Source organism: Anomaloglossus baeobatrachus, chromosome 9 (assembly GCF_048569485.1).
Source record: "Anomaloglossus baeobatrachus isolate aAnoBae1 chromosome 9, aAnoBae1.hap1, whole genome shotgun sequence".
Taxonomy (NCBI): Eukaryota; Metazoa; Chordata; class Amphibia; order Anura; family Aromobatidae; genus Anomaloglossus; species Anomaloglossus baeobatrachus.
Window position 1 is genome coordinate 196,626,687 of NC_134361.1, and position 22,742 is coordinate 196,649,428.

The 22,742-nt window shown below is 43.1% G+C and overlaps 1 protein-coding gene across 2 annotated transcripts in view; it reads left to right on the forward strand.

The window, feature by feature from the left end:
- AVPR2 (arginine vasopressin receptor 2) overlaps nucleotides 1-6,885 on the forward strand; it is a 134,410-nt gene extending 127,525 nt beyond the window's left edge. For both annotated transcript variants that reach the window (XM_075322840.1, XM_075322839.1), the window contains exon 3: nucleotides 5,683-6,885. In XM_075322840.1, coding sequence (XP_075178955.1) covers nucleotides 5,683-5,888 — 206 coding nt within the window. In that variant the 3' untranslated portion in view covers nucleotides 5,889-6,885. The remainder of the gene's footprint in view (nucleotides 1-5,682) is intronic.
- Nucleotides 6,886-22,742: the final 15,857 nt, after the last annotated feature.

A 22,742-nucleotide genomic window follows, 5' to 3' on the forward strand; every position in this document is an offset into this window, starting at 1 on the left:
CTGTCATACAGCACACACAGAGGTGTAAGACAATATGGGATTAGGAGGAAAACAAGAGCAGGAAAGAAGCAACAAGACAACAGGGGTAAACTCCACAACCGCTCCAAGCAAAAAGCACAACAAAGCATTACTTTCATTAGAGAGTCTGCAATACCAAGGCTCACCAACACCGAATAACCTATAGTTGGCATGGGTAGAATATTTCATCCAGCATAAATAGGAGTGGAGCAGATGTAATTGGCTTCCCCACCACTTGATCAAAGGAGCCTAACAAGCAGACTAGCAGAGATTAACTCTTACTAGCCTGCCTATGAATCAGCACACAGCAGGTTGACATCTGAGTCTGCCTGTGTTGATCCCAGACACCAGAGAAACCATTGTGTGGAGTGTCAAAATCTGCAATGTGAACGGACCCCGACGCCGCCACGACAGTCAGCAAAGTTTATGCAAAACTCTGTGCGACATAAATCTGGTTTAACCCTTTTTTACATAGCCAACCAAACAATACTTTCCTAACCACTTTTTAAAAGTGGCAAAAGCAGTCGAAAAATTCCCATTTTTGAGTAAAACATAATATACAACAAAAGTTGCGACTTTTTGGTCAAAAGGCCCCATTGTTTGGAGTGCATTTTTTTAAATACTGTGGCACAAAAATGCCGCAAAAAGACAAAAACTATCTCAAAGTACAACAGTCATTGTTTCCCATAAAAATCAATTAGAATAAAATATAATTTGTAAATGTGCTCTTAAAAAAGGTAAAATCTTCACTATGACCCATTACAGGGGGTCACGGGACTATGGGTGGAGGAGTTGTAATGGCACCCAGGCCCTGGAACCTGATTATATATTAACGCGTGGGATTCTGAGAAGATTTTCTCCTGGCAGGGCATCGACAGAGGATGCTGTCCAATTTATGAGATGTGACAAGACAGAAAACAGGAATGTGATAAAATGTTCTAGGACAGGGCCTCCTTCCAGCAAAGAGACTGGCCGGGGGGTTAGGACACACATTTGATAAGCATATTTGGTATAATTTACATTATACTATTAATATGGAAATACATTCCTCTGGAAACTGCCAAGCAGGCCCTCGGGTAATACATACATACACATATTTGAAGACAAATTCACAAACATACGTATAAAAACACACATGTGTATATATATATATATATATATATACATCACAGGAGGGGCTGAGGGCTGCAGTATATACATCACTGGAGGGGTTGAGGGAGGGCTGCAGTATATACATCACAGGAGGGGATGGGGGTGACTGTATATACATCATAGGAGGGGCTGAGGGCTGCAGTATATACATCACAAGAGGGTCTGAGGGCTGCAGTATATACATCACAGGAGGGGCTGGGGGCTGCAGTATATACATCACAGGAGGGGCTGGGGGCTGCAGTATATTCATCACAGGAGGGGCTGGGGGTGACAGTATATACATCACACGAGGGGCTGGGGGCTGCAGTATATATATCACAGGAGGGGCTGGGGGCTACAATATATACATCAAAGGGGAAGCTGGGGGCTACAGTATATACATCACAGGAGGAGCTGGGGGTTACAGTATATACATCACAGGGGGGCTGGGGGATACAGTATATACATCCCAAGGGGGGCTTGGGACTACAGTATATACATCCAAAGGAGGGCTGGGGGCTACAGTATATACATCACAGGGGAGGCTGGCGGCTACAGTATATACATCACGGGAGGCTGGCGGCTACAGTATATACATCACGGGAGGCTGGGGGCTACAGTATGTACATCAAAGGAGGGGCTGGGGGCATACACATAACTAAGGGGCATACATATTACTGTGGGTATAAACATTACTGGGGGCATATACATTACTAGCGGTTATACACATTACTTGGGGCATACATATTACTGAGGGGCATAGATATTACTGGGAGGCATAGACGTTACTAGGGGGCATAGTCGTTATTGGGGGGGATATGTACATTACTGGGGTCCATACATATATACTATACTGCTCCTGGGGGGCCCATACAGCTCAGGCTCAGGGGGTTACATACAACCATGGGGACCATACAGCTCTAGGAAGCCCATACAGCTCTGGGAGGTGGCTCATACAACTCTAGGGGGGCACATACTGCTCTGGGTGTGTCTCATACAGCTCTAGGGAGCCCACATTGATCAGGGGGTGGCTCATCCAGCTCTGGGGGCCCATACTGCTCTAGGGGGTGGCTCATACAGCCCGGGGGGGCACATACAGCTCTGAGGGGGGAGCCATTCAGCTATGGGGTAAGCAGGGGGGCACATATAGCTCTGGACCCGCTGCCTGGCGCTGTGCTGCAGCTCCACTCTCTCTTCACCTTTGGGACAGGAGCGCATGGCGTGCTAGCTCCGCCCACAGATTAACTTGTATACACGTGTACTCAGCGTTCAGCAGTGAACCCTGGTAGCACGTACAGGACTGGCAGCCAGGAAAGTGTGGCTGCTGGCCTGAGAACTGCGGTCCCTGGAACTCGGTCCGGGAATCTCAGAACTAATCACTGCCACTGACAATGGCGAGTGGACCCACCCTGGTTATACAAGGCCCCAGCACTTGCACGGGTGCACTCGGTGCTGACACTGGTCCTGCTGCCAAGCCAAGTTGTTACAGTGGGACCTCTGGATTTACAATATTAATGTATTCAAATGAGGGATAATGCAATTTCTGGACATTCTATGACTTGTAACCTGCTTTTCAAAAGTTTCCCCTTTGCAGACTCTATCTCTAATTTTGAGTTGCCTCTGAGCTAGTGGATGGAGACTTGTTGCTGTAGTGTTTCCCAGGCACAGGATTATGCTGGATTCACAGCGACACTGCTCCTCGCTGCTGCTGATTTTAAACATGTGCTACATAGAGATATGAATTCAGTAATCTCTCATGTACAGTCAGGGCCAGAAATATTTGGACAGTGACACAAGTTTTGTTATTTTAGCTGTTTGCAAAAACATGTTCAGAAATACAATTATATATATAATATGGGCTGAAAGTGCACACTCCCAGCTGCAATATGAGAGTTTTCACATCCAAATCGGAGAAAGGGTTTAGGAATCATAGCTCTGTAATGCATAGCCTCCTCTTTTTCAAGGGACCAAAAGTAATTGGACAAGGGACTCTAAGGGCTGCAATTAACTCTGAAGGCGTCTCCCTCGTTAACCTGTAATCAATGAAGTAGTTAAAAGGTCTGGGGTTGATTACAGGTGTGTGGTTTTGCATTTGGAAGCTGTTGCTGTGACCAGACAACATGCGGTCTAAGGAACTCTCAATTGAGGTGAAGCAGAACATCCTGAGGCTGAAAAAAAAGAAAAAATCCATCAGAGAGATAGCAGACATGCTTGGAGTAGCAAAATCAACAGTCGGGTACATTCTGAGAAACAAGGAATTGACTGGTGAGCTTGGGAACTCAAAAAGGCCTGGGCGTCCACGGATGACAACAGTGGTGGATGATCGCCGCATACTTTCTTTGGTGAAGAAGAACCCGTTCACAACATCAACTGAAGTCCAGAACACTCTCAGTGAAGTAGGTGTATCTGTCTCTAAGTCAACAGTAAAGAGAAGACTCCATGAAAGTAAATACAAAGGGTTCACATCTAGATGCAAACCATTCATCAATTCCAAAAATAGACAGGCCAGAGTTAAATTTGCTGAAAAACACCTCATGAAGCCAGCTCAGTTCTGGAAAAGTATTCTATGGACAGATGAGACAAAGATCAACCTGTACCAGAATGATGGGAAGAAAAAAGTTTGGAGAAGAAAGGGAACGGCACATGATCCAAGGCACACCACATCCTCTGTAAAACATGGTGGAGGCAACGTGATGGCATGGGCATGCATGGCTTTCAATGGCACTGGGTCACTTGTGTTTATTGATAACATAACAGCAGACAAGAGTAGCCGGATGAATTCTGAAGTGTACCGGGATATACTTTCAGCCCAGATTCAGCCAAATGCCGCAAAGTTGATCGGAAGGCGCTTCATAGTACAGATGGACAATGACCCCAAGCATACAGCCAAAGCTACCCAGGAGTTCATGAGTGCAAAAAAGTGGAACATTCTGCAATGGCCAAGTCAATCACCAGATCTTAACCCAATTGAGCATGCATTTCACTTGCTCAAATCCAGACTTAAGACGGAAAGACCCACAAACAAGCAAGACCTGAAGGCTGCGGCTGTAAAGGCCTGGCAAAGCATTAAGAAGGAGGAAACCCAGCGTTTGGTGATGTCCATGGGTTCCAGACTTAAGGCAGTGATTGCCTCCAAAGGATTCGCAACAAAATATTGAAAATAAAAATATTTTGTTTGGGTTTGGTTTATTTGTCCAATTACTTTTGACCTCCTAAAATGTGGAGTGTTTGTAAAGAAATGTGACAATTCCTACAATTTCTATCAGATATTTTTGTTCAAACCTTCAAATTAAACGTTACAATCTGCACTTGAATTCTGTTGTAGAGGTTTCATTTCAAATCCAATGTGGTGGCATGCAGAGCCCAACTCGCGAAAATTGTGTCACTGTCCAAATATTTCTGGACCTAACTGTATGTTGGTGTGTGCTTTCATGTCACTACGTAGCAAAATCAGCAGCAGCAAGGATGACACTGTACAGAAGGACAAAGCAGTGTAGCTGTGAATCCAGCATTATGGTGAGATAGACGCTTACTCGGTACCGTGTTTCTCTGTCTACTATTATGTTTTCCCAAAAATATGTGCTAAAGCTTATTTTCGGGAAGCACAGTTTGTGGTAATTTTACCCCCAAAAAAATGGAGACATCTCTCAAGTAAGTTAAACCTTCCAGTTCCCGTACATCTGCGTTGCTCCCAGGCCCTCCTGAGATCCACTGTGGGTGATCCCAGCAGGTAATTGTGTACTCCACAGCGGTCTTCCGCTTCTTCCGGCCGGCACACATATGTCAGATCACAGACACACACATCAAATCACAAGAACATAATATATATATACGTACACACACACACACAGAAACATCCAGTGATACCGTACTGCTTCTGGCCGGCAGCGCTGTAGAACGTGAGGACCTGTGGTGGAACGCATGGATACATTCCACCACAGGTCCTCATGTTCCACTGCGTCCCAAGTCCCCGGAGCAGTACGGTATCACCGGATGTGTGTGTGTTCGTGTATGTGCATGTTCCACTGCAGGTCCCAACGTTCCACAGCATTCCATTCGGTCTGACGAATATGAATGTGAGGTCTGTCTTCTTTCTTTTCGGGGTCTGTCTTCTCTAAATTGGGGCTGTCTTCTTTCCTTTGGTGGTCTCTTCTCTCTTTTGGGGGTTTCCGCTTTGTATAATGAAATGTCCTGCAGTATTCTTTAACTTTTTTAGCTGCATGGACACTTCATTATTGAGCCGATACTAGGGCTTATTTTCGGACTAGGGTTTATATTTAAGCTTTACTCCGAAAAAGCCGAACATCCCTTCTAGGGCTTATTTTCGGGGAAACGCGGTAGCTTCAACACATTCTGTCTGTGTCTCTCTGTTCTTGTTCTTTCTCCCCTCACTCTTCATAAACTTCAATAGGCAGCTGTAATCTGACCCTTCAGTGATCTGGTAGTCCCTTCGTTTTAACCAATAAGATACTCATAAACTTTCACTTAAATTTTCAGTATAAGTTATATTGTTTTTTTCTTCCCGTTCCGTAGACTTGGCCATCCAAATCCTGATGATACTAGCCAGTCTGAACAGCTGTACGAACCCTTGGATCTACACCATCTTCAGCAGTAGCGTCTCCAAGGATATACAAGCCATCTTGTGTGGTGGCTGCAAGAAGAGACAACGGAAGAACTCTCTGCCCGAAGACTCCTGCTTTACTGGCTCCACCACCATACCCAAGGAGTCCTTGTATTAAATAAAACATGGCCGTCGTTTGTACCAAACCAGAACAGTCATAGGCTGATAGGACAGGCACGGATTTTGTGCCGACAAAGAAGAATGATGGCGGCCTTACGTCCAACACAAACGTTTTGACTTGTTGAAGGCATCATCAGAACTTCATTTTTCTGTGAAACGATCTTAATGCACTGCACCTTATATGCCGGCGTCTAAATATACCCGATCTACAATAATAGCTATATATTGTTAGTACATGCGCGTCATGTGTTAAAAAATATATATTGTACGGAGTTATCTATCGTATATATGATAATGGACCCAATATCTCACTCTTCTGTCCAAGGGAACTTTTTTGAAGACTTTTTGGGGACTTTTTTGGAACTGTAGGAACGTCCTACAAGAATCACTATGAACTTCTTCCATCGCCACCTTGTAAAAAAAAAAACTTAAAAAAAAAAAACAACACAAACTTTTGTTACACATTTCTGTACTAATATGAGATGACCATATGATTGATGTCTGTGTATTTGGAGCTGGATTATAGCTCTCTGTGATGCTGTGAACATTATGTAGATTTGGTGAGAGATTTTCATATTTTCTATAAAAAATGGTCAACAGAATTAAATATGCTAAGTATGTGCAGTGTACAGTCAGTGCTCAACATGTACAGAATAAATTAATTTAAGGAATTTCTTTGATCGCTGCTGGTTGCCAGAGAAGCCTGCAGTAAAAACTGAAAATGGAGAAAACTAACAGCACCCCCGCAGGGGAAATAAGGTATTACATGTTGTCTGATAATATCTGCTACGTATGTGCAGTGTACAGTCAGTGCTCAACATGTACAGAATAAATTAATTTAAGGAATGTCTTTGATCGCTGCTGGTTGCCAGAGAAGCCTGCAGTAAAAACTGAAAATGGAGAAAACTAACAGCACCTCCGCAGGGGAAATAAGGTATTACATAGTGTCTGATAATATCTGCAACATATGTGCAGTGTACAGTCAGTGCTCAACATGTACAGAATAAATTAATTTAAGGAATGTCTTTGATCGCTGCTAGTTGCCAGAGAAGCCTGCAGTAAAAACTGAAAATGGAGAAAACTAACAGCACCTCCGCAGGGGAAATAAGGTATTACATAGTGTCTGATAATATCTGCAACATATGTGCAGTGTACAGTCAGTGCTCAACATGTACAGAATAAATTATTTGAAGGAATGTCTTTGATCGCTGCTGGTTGCCAGAGAAGCCTGCAGTAAAAACTGAAAATGGAGAAAACTAACAGCACCCCCGCAGGGGAAATAAGGTATTACATAGTGTCTGATAATATCTGCTACGTATGTGCAGTGTACAGTCAGTGCTTAATATGTACAGAATGAATACATTTAAGGAATGTCCTTGATCGCTGCTGGTTGCCAGAGAAGTCTGCAGTAAAAACTAAAAATCGCTCAACCATTTTTTTAAAAAACAAAGATGATCACAAAGCCTTCCCAGTGTTCAGAAGTAATCTGTGGAGGATACAAACAGCACCCCCGCAGGATAAATAAGGTATTACATAGTATCTGATGAAATCTACTTAGTATGTACAGTGTACAGTCAGTGCTTAACATGTACAGAATATTGCTGCTGGTTGCCAGAGAAGCCTGCAGCAAAAACTGAAAATCTCTCCACCTTTTGTAATTTTTTTAAAAAAAAAAAGATTATCACAATGCCTTCCTGGGCTTCAGCAATAATCTGTGGAGGATACCAACTGCACCCTCACAGGGGAAATAAGGTATTACTTAGTGTCTGACAAAATCTCCTAGTATGTGCAGTGTACAGTCAGTGCTTATCATGTCTTTGATCGCTGCTGGTTGCCAGAGAAGCCTACACCAAAAACTGAAAATCTCTCCACCTTTTGTAATCTTTAAAAAAAAAAAAAAAAAATTAAGTTGATCACAATACCTTCCCAGGGATCAACAGTAATCTGTGGAGGATACCAACAGCACCCCCGCAGGGGAAATAAGGTATTACATAGTGTCTGAATAATATTTGCTACGTATGTGCATTGTACAGTCAGTGCTTAATATATACAGAATGAATAAATTTAAGGAAAGCATTTGATTGCTACTGGTTGCCAGAGAAGCCTGTACCAAAAACTGAAAATCTCTTCACCTTTTGTAATTCTTAAAAAAAAAAAAAGAAATAAGATAATTACAATACCTTCCCAGGAATCAACAGTAATCTGTGGAGGATACCAACAGCACCCCCGCAGGAGAAATAAGGTATTACATAGTGTCTGATTATATCTACTAAGTATGTGCAGTGTACAGTCAGTGCTTAACATGTATAGAATGAATTAATTTAAGGAAAGTATCTGATTGCTGCTGGTTGCCAGAGAAGCCTGTAATCTGTGGAAGATACCAACAGCACCCCTGCAGCAAAAAATAAGGCATTACATAGTATCTGATGAAATCTACTAAGTATGTGCAGTGTACAGTCAGTGTTTAAAATGTACAGAATGAATAAATTTAAGGAAAGTATTTGATTGCTGCTGGTTGCCAAAGAAGCCTGCATCAAAACTGAAAATTGCTCCACCTTTTAAAAAAAAAAGAATTAAGATGATCACAATGCCTTCCCAGTGATCAGCAGTAATCTGAGGAAGATACCAACAGCACCCCCGCAGGGGAAATAAGGTATTACATAGTGTCTGATGATATCTGCTAAGTATGTGCAGGGTACAGTCAGTGCTTAATATGTACGGAATGAATAGATTTAAAGAAAGCATTTGATTGCTGCTGGTTGCCAGAGAAGCCTGTACCAAAAACTGAAAATCTCTTCACCTTTTGTAATTCTTTAAAAAAAAAAAGAAATAAGATGATCACAATACCTTCCCAGGAATCAACAGTAATCTGTGGAAGATACCAACAGCACCCCCGCAGGAGAAATAAGGTATTACATAGTGTTTGATGAAATCTGCTAAGTATGTGCAGTGTACAGTCAGTGCTTAAAGGGAACCTGTCACCAGGATTTTCACTTATAACCTGTGGCCACCACCAGTGAGCCCTTATATACAGCATTTTAGAATACTGTATATAAGTACCCATGCCGCGCTGTATAACATAAAAAAGACCTTTATTATACTCACCTGTGGAGAGGTCGGGTCCAATGGGTGTCACCTCCTCTATCCTGTGCAGTCGCTGTCCTCCTTCCCAACTCTGTGTGGATGATGCGTCCAACGTCAGTCACACAGAGGCCTACATTGCGGTCCTGCGCATGCGCACTTCTCTCTGCCCTGGTGAGGGCAGATCAAAGTATTGTAGTGCGCATGCACAGGCGATCTTTGACCCTTTTCCCTCTCTTGTACCTTGCTCTACCCTCACAAGGCAGATCTAAGGGCGCATGTGCAGGAGCTCAATGGAGGCCTCTGTGTGGCTGACATAGAACGCATCATCCACACAGAGCTATGAAGGAGGATGGTGATGGAAGGAAGAGAGGAGGAGCTGGACCGAGACTGAGTAAAATGAAGGTGTTTGTTTACGTTCTACAGAGGGGCCTGGGCTCTTATATACAGTATTCTAGAATGCTGTATATAAGAGCTCACTGGTGATGGCCATAGCTTATAAGGGAAACTCCTGGTGACAAATTCCCTTTAACATGTACAGAATGAATTCATTTAAAGAGTACCAACCACCAGGATTTTCATATATAAACTAAAGCCATTGCTATACTGGCGCTATCGTGCTGGTTCTATACATAGCTTTAGTTGTGAGATCGGATGTATACTTTCTGAAATATAGGCAAGTAAAGTTCGTGAAATGCACTGTTATTTGATTGATAGCAGCAACAGAATATCTAATAGGTGGGTCGGGTTTTACTAGTTATTCCTGCCCCTGTCTGCCGGCCTGTCCGTTTTCCTCTTTCTCTGTTATTACAGGGCAAGGAAGTACAGGCAGGCAGACAGGGACGGGAATAACTAGCAAAACCCGACCAACCAATTAGCTATTCTGCAGCACCTATCAATCAAATAACAGTGTATTTCACAAACTTTACTTGCCTACATTTCAGAAACTATACATCCGATCTCAAAACTAAAGGTATGTATAGAATCAGCACAATAGCGCCAGTATAGCACTGGCTTTAGTTTATATTTGAAAATCTTGGTGGTTGGTCCTCTTAAAGGAAGATATTTGATTGCTGCTGGTTGCCAGAGAAGCCTGTACCAAAAACTGAAAATCTCTCCACTCTTTGTAATTCTTTTTTTTTAAAAAACTAAGATGACCACAATGCCTTCCCAGTGATTATCAGCCAGTAATCTGTGGAGGATACCAACAGCACCCCCGCAGGAGAAAGTATACATTACATACTGTCTAATGATATCAATGTGCATGGATTGGTTCCTCTATTGAAAGTTGTTCTTCATATACATTTTCTACTCCGGTTTTCTAAACCATACAGAAACAAATTCTTACTTACCAATCTAGGAAGGAAGACATTTTAGAGGTTCTTCTGGTCTGGTTCATCAAGATTATGAGCTCTTTAATGGACTGGTGATTTTGTTCTACTGAAGTACTGTAGATCTAGTAGAGGATATCTTCCGGGATGGATTAGGACTCTTGGATTGCGATATCCCAAAATGAATGGCGTAAAGTGACCAGTTGTGAGAAAGAGGGCAAAACAACGTTATTTTGTTTTCTTCACAAAGGAGGTCATCTCACTTCACTCATCTCTGGATATGTGGAACCAAGAAGAAAGTGTCACGATTGTCACTGTGCATCTTGTGAGTAGGGACAGGCTCAGGGCTAGCTTTACTTCATCTGAGGCCATGCACATTTAAATGTTGTTTTTTCCTTTGGGCAAATGAAGGTGTTTCAATAGACTTGCTCATCTGTCTGCGGTTAATCACTTCCGGTCTGGATCGAAGCCCTCTGTTTCCTGGAGACATTGCTGGTTATTCAATTCATTATGGAGCTAGCCTGGAGCAGAGAGGACGTGCAGTTGTTGTTTGCTGTGGTTTGTTGATTGTGGTCTATTTTTGGTTCTACCATCTTTCCCTTGTTACCCCTACCCATACACCTTTGGCTTCTCTTGTGTAGTTTTAAGTGTGCATGAGTTTTTGTTTACCCCTTTTCGTTGTTCGTTGGTGGTGGAGTTTTGGGGATCTCCATTCCGGTCAGTTCCTTGGGTGGTGACTTTGTCATCAGGGCCAGGTCGGGGGCCCGGACCTCCCTACCTTCAAGGGTACCTCCGGGTGTGAGGGTGAGTTCAGGGACTACAGCATTATAGTCTGCTTAGAGTACCCTGAGTTCCCTGGACATCTTTCACACTTCCCCTTTACAGAAAGGTAATGAGGGACACAAATTGACATTGAGGAGGGTCATGGACTGGAGAACAGAACTAGGAAGAACTTTGAAGACCTTAGAGTCATAAGACTAGTAGGTTTTCTAAATACTTATTATATGGTGCTGATCGGCTACAAAGCCACCATACCTAGACCTCATCTCTCCATACTCAGTCTAGTTTACTGTATACAGTGTACAGCTGCACAGTTTCCAGACATGTTCTTGACCTAGATGGGTCCATATGATCTCTTATTGCTCAGATGACGTCTTAAAAAAAGGCAAAGGGACAAATCTTCAGTGTTCGAGAGACAAAAATAACCTCTGTGAAGGCTTATTGTTGTCACTGTGAATTCATGTTTGCTCTCTGGGTACAGACATTAGGAGCGTTGGCTTCCTAGACAGGTTGGCCAGGACTAATTTACTTCCTCCGACCCTTTGCATCTCTCGGCAACGTTGGGCAAACACAAGACATCTGTCACTGCTCCAGACGAGAACACAGGAGAAAAAAATGGATTATATGTCAGCAAAGTGGAGCAACTTTTCCATTCACTAATAGTTTCACTGGGACAAAAGGAAACTCAGTGCCCAATCTATACCAGATATGGTCAGAAGAACGTTGGCCACCATTTATGGAAACTTTCTTCTAGAATAGGATAAGAAGATCTCACATGTGACATAAGCAATAGTTATTCGTATGGCTGGCACATTAAAGCATACATGTCATATCAAGTGACTGAGAAGTGTAGCTGTTAATCCAGCTCTGAGGTGAGATAAAACACTTACTAGAAAGTGTCACTTTTCGCCTGAAATAGGCAGCATGTAATCTGATGCCTCAGTGAGCGGTCACTCACTAAGAAGATCTTAACAGATTTTCAGAGTCAATGATGAGTTCAGGTGGCAAAAAGTTGAGGGAGAAGTGGCCCATTAGTGGAGAAAAAAGCATATTTTTCTGATAAGATATATGTAAAGTTTGTTGATTGAAACAAGAGTAACCACTTAACGTGTTACCGACATTGGACATACTAAATACGTCATAGCTCATGTCGGTATATTCATCGCCGGCTGCGGCGGTGAGGCCCAGACGTCAGCTGATTTTTACAGCAGACATGTGCGGCTATCAGGCGCAGGTGGATCGGCGATCCACCCATGCCTGTTAACCTCATAGATCGCGCTGTCAAAATGTGACAGCGCGATTTAAAGCTCTGAAGCGAATAACGCGCACTTACCCGCCACCCTCTGAGGCCCCGTCACGTGATCACGGGGAGCCATGGTTGTAATGGCAGCACAGGGTCATGTGATGACTCCTGTCACTATCATGAGAGACTTCCTGTTGCAGTTGGCAGCCTGTTGGCTGTAACAGAAAACAAACATTTCTGCTGATCTGAGCTGTGCAGCTCTGATCAGGAGACATGCACAAGCGATCAGACAGCTGATCCTTATAGCTCCCTAGATGGACTAGTAAAATAAATAAACAAAGTAAAAAAAAGTTATTAAAAACCTAAAAGTTTAAATTACCCCCCATTCACGCCATTGAAAACTAAAGGGTTAAAAAAATAAAAATATACACACATTTGGTATCATTGCATTTAGAAACGCCCGATCTATCAAAATATAAAATCAATTAATCTGATTGGTAAACGGCGTAGCAGCAAAAAAATTCCATATTCCGGCCGCTCATCTCCGCCCCTCCGCTTCTATTGGACGGCTGCCGTGTGACGTCGCTGTGACGCCGCACAACCCGTCCCCTTAGAAAGGAGGCGGTTCGCCGGCCAGAGCAATGTGGCGGGACAGGTAAGTCCGTGTGACGAGTGTAAGCGAGGTTGTGCGCAACGGGCATCGATTTGCCCGTGTCGCACAACCAACGGGGGCGGGTACGCCCACTTTAGGATTGCTACTTACAATAGGTGGCACTAGAGTTTGTCTCCTTTCCTGGAGAAACAATTTATATATAAATATATACACACATACAGTATATATATATATATATATATATACTGTATATACTGTATATATATATATATATGTATATATATATATATATATCTATATATATATATATATATATATATACACACACAGATTGGCAACTGTGGTCACCAGAACAGAATAAATAAAAATAATAAAATATATATATATATATATATATATATATATATATATATATATATATATATACACACACACATCTCGTTCACCCCGCTTTTCCCATAATTTCATTTTAAATAGTTAAAATGTTAAAAAAAATTATCTTTTTTGTTATCACTGCATGCGTACTTTTCTGTACTAGCAAAATATTTAAAAAATGATCCCATAGTGAGATAGCCAACACAGAAAGAAAAAGTCAAAAAGGGCAGAATTGCTGTTTTTTGGTCACATCATCAACAAACAAAATAAAATAAAATAAAAAAAAAATCACAAAAAAAAATCTAAAGATCTAATACAAGTCTATCAAGTGGAAATAGTGCAAAAAAAAAGATAAAAAAAAAGAATAGTTCTTTTAAAAGCAAAGAGGAAAAAATAAAAGAGAATAATGGCGGCTTCTTCGAGGGATTAATTGTGTGTTTTGGATAAATGTACAAAGAAAAAACCATAATGACCATTTCCAAAAGCAGCTGGTTGTCCTAACGGAGTGGGTGGAATGGGGCCCCTTGTAGGTTTTGCTCTTGGGCCCTATGGTTACTTGATACTCCCCCGCATGCCAGTCATTTCTGTCTGATGAAGAACTGATTTAGGATACTCTGACTCTCCCATAAATCTGCCATGTTGTTCACATTTCCAAAAATAAATCTGTCCGCAGATTCCTGGCTGGACGTGTATTGGGATATATCATTTTATACTTTGACGCTGATTAATATCACATCTGAATGTTACCTACAAGGTAGAACACATCTGGGTATTTTCTGGGCTTTGTGCCTCTAAACTAATCTTGTTCAAGTGTAGCCAAAACTAAATCCCTTAAAGGTAACCTGTCGGGTCCCCTATGCCCTCCATCCCAGCAGTATTGATCCCTGTATGCCCAAATTTCCACCATAACGCGATTTACTAATATGAATGTTCCAAAAAATTGTATAAACCTCCCTTTCCCTATGCTAAGTAGTGCCTTGACTAGTCGCAGAGGCGTTAGTTCCCCAGACTAGTCAGCCCTCTTTCCGTATTATCATGGCTCTATTGGCGTGATAACATGATTTCCATGAGTCTACTACCCAGGGACAGCTGTCATATAGCCCTAATACCCAGGGACATCTGTCATATTGCCCTAATACCAAGGAACAGCTGTCATATAGCCCTAATACCCAGGGACAGCTGTCATATAGCCCTAATACCCAGTGACAGCTGTTATATAGCCCTAATACCCAAGAACAGCTGTCATATAGCCCTAATACCCAGGGACAGCTGTCATATAGCCCTAATAACCAAGGACAGCTGTCATATAGCCCTAATACCCAATGACAGCTGTCATATAGCCCTAATACCCAGTGACAGCTGTCATATAACCCTAATACCCAAGAACAGCTGTTACATAGCCCTAATACCCAGGGACAGCTGTCATATAGCCCTAATAACCAAGGACAGCTGTCATATAGCCCTAATAACCAAGGACAGCTGTCATATAGCCCTAATACCAAGGGACAGCTGTCAGATAGCCCTAATACCTAGGGACAGCTGTCATATAGCCCTAATACCCAGTGACAGCTGTGATATAGCCCTAATACTCAAGGATAGCTGTCATATAGCCCTAATACCCAAGGACAGGTGTCATATAGCCCTAATACCCAGGGACAGCTGTCATATAGCCCTAATACCCAGGGACAGCTGTCATATAGCCCTAATACCCAAGGACAGGTGTCATATAGCCCTAATACCCAGGGACAGCTCTCGTTACTAGGCCAAGTATCCCTCATGCTCAAGTGCTATGCTCAAGTCCCCGCCCGGCATGTCTTGCGGCTGTTAGACAGCCAATAAATATTTGGGGATTGCCTGCCATACACAGTAATTCTGTAGCCATGTTGTCTATTGGTATTACTGTGATTGGCCGGCCACATCGCGTTATCAGGCTCAATGCTCGGCACACTGGCCTCTGGAAGCAGCTCAGGGAGAGTTGATGTAGGAGGGAGAGCTTAGATTAGAGCAGGGATTAGATTAGAGCAGGGTTTGTACATTTGCACCCTTTACGTCACAACAACATTCACACCAGACTGGTCACATGGCAATGACGTCATGGAAGGTCCTGTGGTTAGTGGAGGTTACCTGGGGTACAGCTGACCGTGCCTGCTCATCTGTGTGAACAGACCTGTGTTTGTGTCCTCACACAGATGTAGCATAGCTGAAGAGATGCTCGCCTTTGGACTACGTCGGAGGTTTTTTTTTTACAGCCCCTGGACCCGAACTGGACCCAAACTGTAACACAAAACTTGTGTTCAGGACCTTGTGCACAAACACTATGTGTTGGGTACGAACCCCGAACTTTACAGTTCGGGTTAGCCCATCCCTAATATTCAGTGAAGGTAAAGCAGAAAGCTGGGGGCTTGTATTATCAAGCTGGGAAAGTCCATGGTTATTGGGCCCTTCCCAGCCTAAAAATAGCTCGCAGCTGCTCCAGAAGTGGCGCCAACCATTAGTTGCGCCAATTCTTGCGCTGAAACCAGCGATTTCCAATTACCCTAGTACGGTGGCAATCGGGGTAATATTTTGGGGGTTGATGTCAGCTGTGTAGCGTCAGCTGGCATCAAGCTAGGGGTTAGTAATGGACAAGCATCTATCAGAAACCCCCATTACTAACCCAGTAATAAAAAAAAACACACACACATAGGAAAATATAGTTTATTTGAATAAAGATTTCCCCGTTCACCAATTTATCAAAAATGTTGCCACAAATCTCCTCCGTCGTAGTCCACGATCCACCAATGCAGCTTCAGTGTCTGTGAAGGCTATCAAAAATGTGGGGGACCCCACGCCATTTTTTAACATTCATTGTGTATTTATTTAGTTGCCAGCAGTGACCTGGGAGTCAGAGATGCATCTAGGCTTCTTCCCAATGCGGTTTCCATCCATGTCATCGATTTTCCGATTCTCCTTGTCATATTATTATGACATTTTCGGGAGAAATAACAGAGTGTCACAACAATGCAGAGTTCTAATTAAAAGTACTAGTGAATTGTAAGTTCATGGGAAATATAGGTATTTACATTGTAACAGGGAAGGTGTTCATGGAAGAGTTGTCCGTCTATGTATACCGGTCATCAAACTGTGTCCGGCAAAATAGAAATACCATGAAAAATCCGGCTATTTTACACTCCGGGCCCCAAAAGTGCACTGAATTCCTACTGTGACTAAGACAGATTGAGGTCTCTCAAATATGCGGCTCCCGATGACGAGCGCGGCCGTTTCATAAGCCGTATTGACGTAACGGGAGTGCGTCTGCCCCTGACCTGCACTATTTGCAGTTAATATCTCTATTATTGAGCGGTTATATTTATAGGTATTATGGAGCCGGGGACATCATGCCCTTCTTCTTAAAGGTCATGGAGAATTTTTCTAGTGTGTTTATTAGCTAGAGGAGAATGAACTGAGAAGAGACAAAACCGGGGACAAGAAATAAAAAATGGACATGGAGTTTGGATTAAGAAACATCAAAATTCATAATCAGTGCATAGAAAGTTGTTTTTTTAAAGGGAACCTATCAGGTCTCAAAATGAAGACCCCCAACTAATGAGTGCTTTAAAAATGAAGGTCTAATTAATATCGTTGCATATTCAAATTAGGCAGTACTAGTCATCTCTCCCCCACGGACTAGTCCTACCCGGTGTGATGCTAGACACTACGACCAGCATGAATAGAAGTTTAGTCAGACAAACCAGGATCATAAGCCAGGAGGTAACGTATAAGATTCAGGGAGCAGACAGAGATGTGGTCAGGAAGAGGTCCAAGGTCAGAAGCCGGGAGGCAATCTATAAAATTCAGGAAGCAGACAGAAATGTGGTCAGGAAGAGGTCCGAGGTCAGAAGCCGGGAGGTAACATATAAGGTTAAGGAAGCAGACAAAGACGTGGTCAGGAAGAGGTCCAAAGTCAGAAGCCAGGAGGTAACGTATAAGGTTCAGGCAGCAGACAGACGTGGTCAGGAAGAGGTCTGAGGTCAGAAGCTGGGATGTAATGTATAAGGTTCAGAGACGTGGTCAGGAAGAGGTCTGAAGTCAGAAGCTGGGATGTAATGTATAAGGTTCAGGCAGCAGACAGAGACATGGTCAGGAAGAGGTCTGAGGTCAGAAGCTGGGATGTAATGTATAAGGTTCAGGGAGCAGACAGAGACGTGGTCAGGAAGAGGGAAGAGGGAAAAACAGGGAGGATTCCAGCTCACCACAAGGAGAAATAAGATGACGGTGCAAGCAGGGTAGGCAAGTCCAATTCAGCATGTAGAAAGAACTCCAGCATCCATGTCTATATAAAGTAAAACTTCGTCTTTATTTAAAAAAATTCTTTTAAAATTCCATAAAAGCAATGGTCAAGAAAGACGCGTTTCGAACACAGGACCGTTCTTAATGATTAAGAACGCTCCTGCATTCGAAACGCGTCTTTCTTGACCATTGCTTTTGTGGTCAGGAAGAGGTCTGAGGTCAGAAGCCAGGAGGTAATGTATAAGGTTCAGGGAGCAGACAGAGACATGGTCAGGAAGAGGTCCGAGGTCAGAAGCTGGGATGTAATGTATAAGGTTCAGAGACGTGGTCAGGAAGAGGTCTGAAGTCAGAAGCTGGGATGTAATGTATAAGGTTCAGGCAGCAGACAGAGACATGGTCAGGAAGAGGTCTGAGGTCAGAAGCTGGGATGTAATGTATAAGGTTCAGGGAGCAGACAGAGACGTGGTCCGGAAGAGGGAAGAGGGAAAAACAGGGAGGATTCCAGCTCACCACAAGGAGAAATAAGATGACGGTGCAAGCAGGGTAGGCAAGTCCAATTCAGCATGTAGAAAGAACTCCAGCATCCATGTCTATATAAAGTAAAACTTCGTCTTTATTTAAAAAAATTCTTTTAAAATTCCATAAAAGCAATGGTCAAGAAAGACGCGTTTCGAACACAGGACCGTTCTTAATGATTAAGAACGCTCCTGCATTCGAAACGCGTCTTTCTTGACCATTGCTTTTGTGGTCAGGAAGAGGTCTGAGGTCAGAAGCCGGGAGGTAATGTATAAGGTTCAGGGAGCAGACAGAGACATGGTCAGGAAGAGGTCCGAGGTCAGAAGCCAAGATCAGAACACTTACACCACACAGGAGCAAAGAGCACATTGAGCAAAAAGGAAGTACAACTGGTGAAGTTCAGACAAAGCAAGACCAGTAAAGAAACAGAGCAATTATTAGGAACGAATTGCATCTGTGAAGGCACCTCCCAAAACTAGCGAAGGACCCTATGGCTGAAAGACAACCTGTAAGCAAGTGCACAAGACACACAGCAGAGCATTTTCAAATGCAAAATGTTCCACACAGTGGAGCCACGACAAAAGTATTCCAAATGTAAAATGCTCCGCACAGCAGAATTGTGACACCTGGATCTTCTAATCATGATTGACAGCTTCAATACAAAACCCATCTCCGTAGTAATGCTGGAAATCTTACGCAGTTGCCCAATTTATGAGACGATCCGAGGTAGGACAAGAGCAGGTAGGACTAGATACGCCCCTGTGGACTAGTCCTGCCTTATTTGCATATGTGAACATGCAAATTGAAAACTACCACAGCAGTGTCAGTGTGCTACTTAAAAGCCTTCAATAGAATACAGGATTTGGCACATATACTGCTATAGTAGCAGTTTTGACCAGTTATGGGATATGACAGGTGCCCGTTAATACATTCTTAACCAGGCGTTTTTCCATTTTTACGCTTTCGTTTTTTCCTCCTGTTATTCCAAGAGCCTTAATTTTATTATTCTTTTTAGTCACATGAGGGCTTGTTTTTTACGAGACAAGTTGTACTATTGAATGGGTGATATGAAGTTATACATATATATATATTTTATTTTCCATATTTTTTTAAAAACCTATTTTCCCCTTTCTACTGTATTGGTTAGTCCACGTAGGGGACTTGATCCTGTGATCATCTGATCGCTTGTGCTAAATACAGGAATGCCACAGCATTGCTTTATGTAGCAAAAATCACAGTCTCTCTGACATGATTGGACTGGCACAGGGGTCTTTAGAAGAACCCAAGCCATTATGGCAACTCATCGGCACCTCATAATCACGTCAAGGGTGTGCCGATGGGCGCACATAATGGTGCTTCCCCTCTGCTGGCACATATTAAATGCCGAGGCAGACGACGGCTGAATAACACAGCCATCATCTGCCTTGGAAAGATGCGAGCCTGTATCACAATCAGGGAGCCGGCATATGACGCACTAGTGCATATGTTGGGAAGGGGTTATAGTTGTAAATGCCATTCTTATCCATGGGTTTTGTCTTTTATTGCAATTTATCCCCATTGAAACAAAGTGCAACACACCATAGCAAAGAGTGGTGCTGATTTTCGTGGAGGAGGGGTGGAGAAGAAACCTCTTTAAAAGGAACCTGTCGTGTTGTACATGCAGTCAGAAGAAGCTGAGCAGAATGATAGAAAAGATTCAGTATTACTAATATTGTATTCATTGAAATACTTGGTGTTTGTAGGTGTAGTAGTCCACTGGGCGGTGCTAGTCAGCGAGAAGAGAAGACTGTCAATCACTGAGTAGGACCGCCCAGTGGACTCCTATATATAAACACAATGGATTTCACTGAATAAAATTCAATTTTCCCCTCTGCTTTGTGTTCAGATCTAGTTATTTTTTTGGGCTCCAAAATATGTCCTAAAGAAAAGATGTTCCGAGCAGGACAGTTATTAAAGAAGTTTTCCAGGAATAAAACCCACCAAGAGGGCAAGAAAAAGCCAGGACTGAAATTGGCACTCTCCTGTCCATGCAGTTACCTGATTGCAGAAGCCAACGAAAAGCCCCTTTAATGACCTACTTTCCCCTATGTTCATGGGTAAGTCTTGTATTCAAGCTCTGTGCTATTGATTTGATCAGGCGTAGTTAACCAGGAATAAGAGGTAGGCACAAAATATTGGCTCATAGGATGGCGTGAATTTCCACCAATGAAAAAGCAACACTATTCAGAGGATCCAAATAAACCCACCCATGAGGACCAGTGATGTCCCACAGCTGGCATAAATTGACACCAATGAGAAAGCAACACCATTAAGAGGAACCATATAAACCCACCTGTCAGGAAAAGGGGGGAGGAAGAGGACGTGACTCGCTCTCTAGCGCCCCTCTTATAGTCAGGCCAATCATGGAATTCCCCGACAATAAGCAAGGAGGCTGCTATTCTACTATGCCGATGATTGAAGGGTTCCCGGTGAGAGTAAGGTATATATTCCCCCGACTCCCACTGGCGGAATATATCTAATCCTCCCTGATCTCACTGGTTGCCCCACAATGATCATTGGCATCAACTCGCTGCCACCAATCGACTACGATAACTATTAAGCCGAGCCCACAGACATGGGATTCAGGATCGAGATAACAGAACAGCCCAAGATTAAATTATATATGTTTAATCGCCGTAAGGGCACACTAGATACTACAATATACACAATATGGATTTTACAAAATATATAAATATATGTCAGAGTACATTTACAGATAAGACGTGGTCAAAAACACAGTCAGATCAAGCAGTTACCTTATGCGTCTGGCCACAGGGGGGCGCTGTTTGACCAGGGTTTCATGGACTTCCTCACATGTGTATAGTACGCATGACCCCCGAGTAAAGACAATGCGCAGACCCCTGCACCTACTTTTATCTGTTCTGTCTTGGCTCATACGCCCCCCCCCCCTCGTGACATCATCCTGGCTTGGAATTCCCTCCCCCTGCTGCTGGCTGAGAATAATCTAACGTTTTATTTCCCAGCCTAGCTCTGCCCCTGAGCTATTCACACGGACGATATGACCCTCATTTTTGTCGTTGTGAATTGATCTCCGTTTTGATAGGAAATATGAGAGTCCTGCGGGCTTCCTGTGGTCAGTTATTAATTATGGAGGGCTACGCACATCATACAGTTTTGCTGAAATATGTGTTACGTGCGTCTGGCCCTCAGGAATATGAAAATATGCCTTTCTTGTTTGTGGGGGCGATGTACCCCCCAATATCGAAACTCTTCTGACGGTTCCGAATCATCTGGAGGAGACGTTTGAAGTTAGGTTATAAACCTGGAGCTCCCCTCCCACTTCCTGTGTAGGGCAATTCACTTCCCAGGGGGTGTGCTGGTTCAAGAGCTATCCTAATTGGATTTTGACACCTTGAGTTTTACATTTGCTGGGTCTCCAAGGAGCAGGAAGGGAGGGGCTGACATCATGGAGTAGCTGACTGACATGAATAACTGTCATAATTCTCATCATATCTCAGGATGTCCCTTACACCACCAATGAGGAGCAGTGATGTCACAAAACTGGCATAGATTTCCACCAATGAGAAAGCAGCAACATTCAGAAGAATTAAATAAACCCACCCATGAGGAGCAGTTATGTCACAAAGCTGGCATGAATTTCCACGAATGAGAAAGCACCATTCAGAGCAACCAAATAAACCACCCATGAGGAGCAGTAATGCCACAAAGCTGGCATGAATTTACACCAATGAGAAAGCAGCCTCATTCAGAGGAACCAAATTTAATCCACCCATGAGGTTGATTTCCATCAATGAGAAAGCAGCACCAAAGGAACTAAATAAATGCACCCATGAGGTGTTGTGATGTCCTAAAGCTGGCATGAATGTTCATCAATGAGAAAGCAGCATCATTCAGAGGAACCAAATAAACCCACCAATGAGAAGGAGTGATGTCCCAAAGCTGGCGTGAATTTTCATCAATGAGAGAGTCTCACAAGAAGAACCAAATAAATCCACCCATGAGGAGCAGTAATGTCATAAAGATGACATGAATTTCCACCAATGAGAAAGCACAAGAGGAACCAAATAAATTCACACATGACGCGCTGTGATGTCACAAAGCTGGCATGAATATTCACCAATGAGAAAGCAGCACCATTCAGAGGAACCAAATAAACCCAGCATTGAGGAGCAGTTATGTCACAAAGCTGGCATGAATTACAACAATGAGAAAGCAGCAGCATTCAAATAACCAAATAAACCCTCCCATGAGGTGCTGTGATGTCACAAATCTGGCATGAATTTACACCAATGAGATATCAGCCTCATTCAGGGCAACCAAATAATCCCACCCATGAAGAGAAGTGATGCCACAAAGCTGGCATGAATTTACACCAATGAAAAAGCAGAACCAGAGGAGCCAAATAAACCCACCCATGAGGTGCTGTGATGTCACAAAGCTGGTATAAATTTCCACCGATGAAAAAGCAGCGCCATTCAGAGGAACCAAATAAACCCACCCACGAGGAGCAGTAAAGTCGCAAAGCTGGCGACCAATGAGGGAGATCCAGGTAAAACAGAATCAGATCTCAATTCAATCTGTACTATTTTGATTGCAGCAGTTTTCCTGTCCATAGCAAACCCA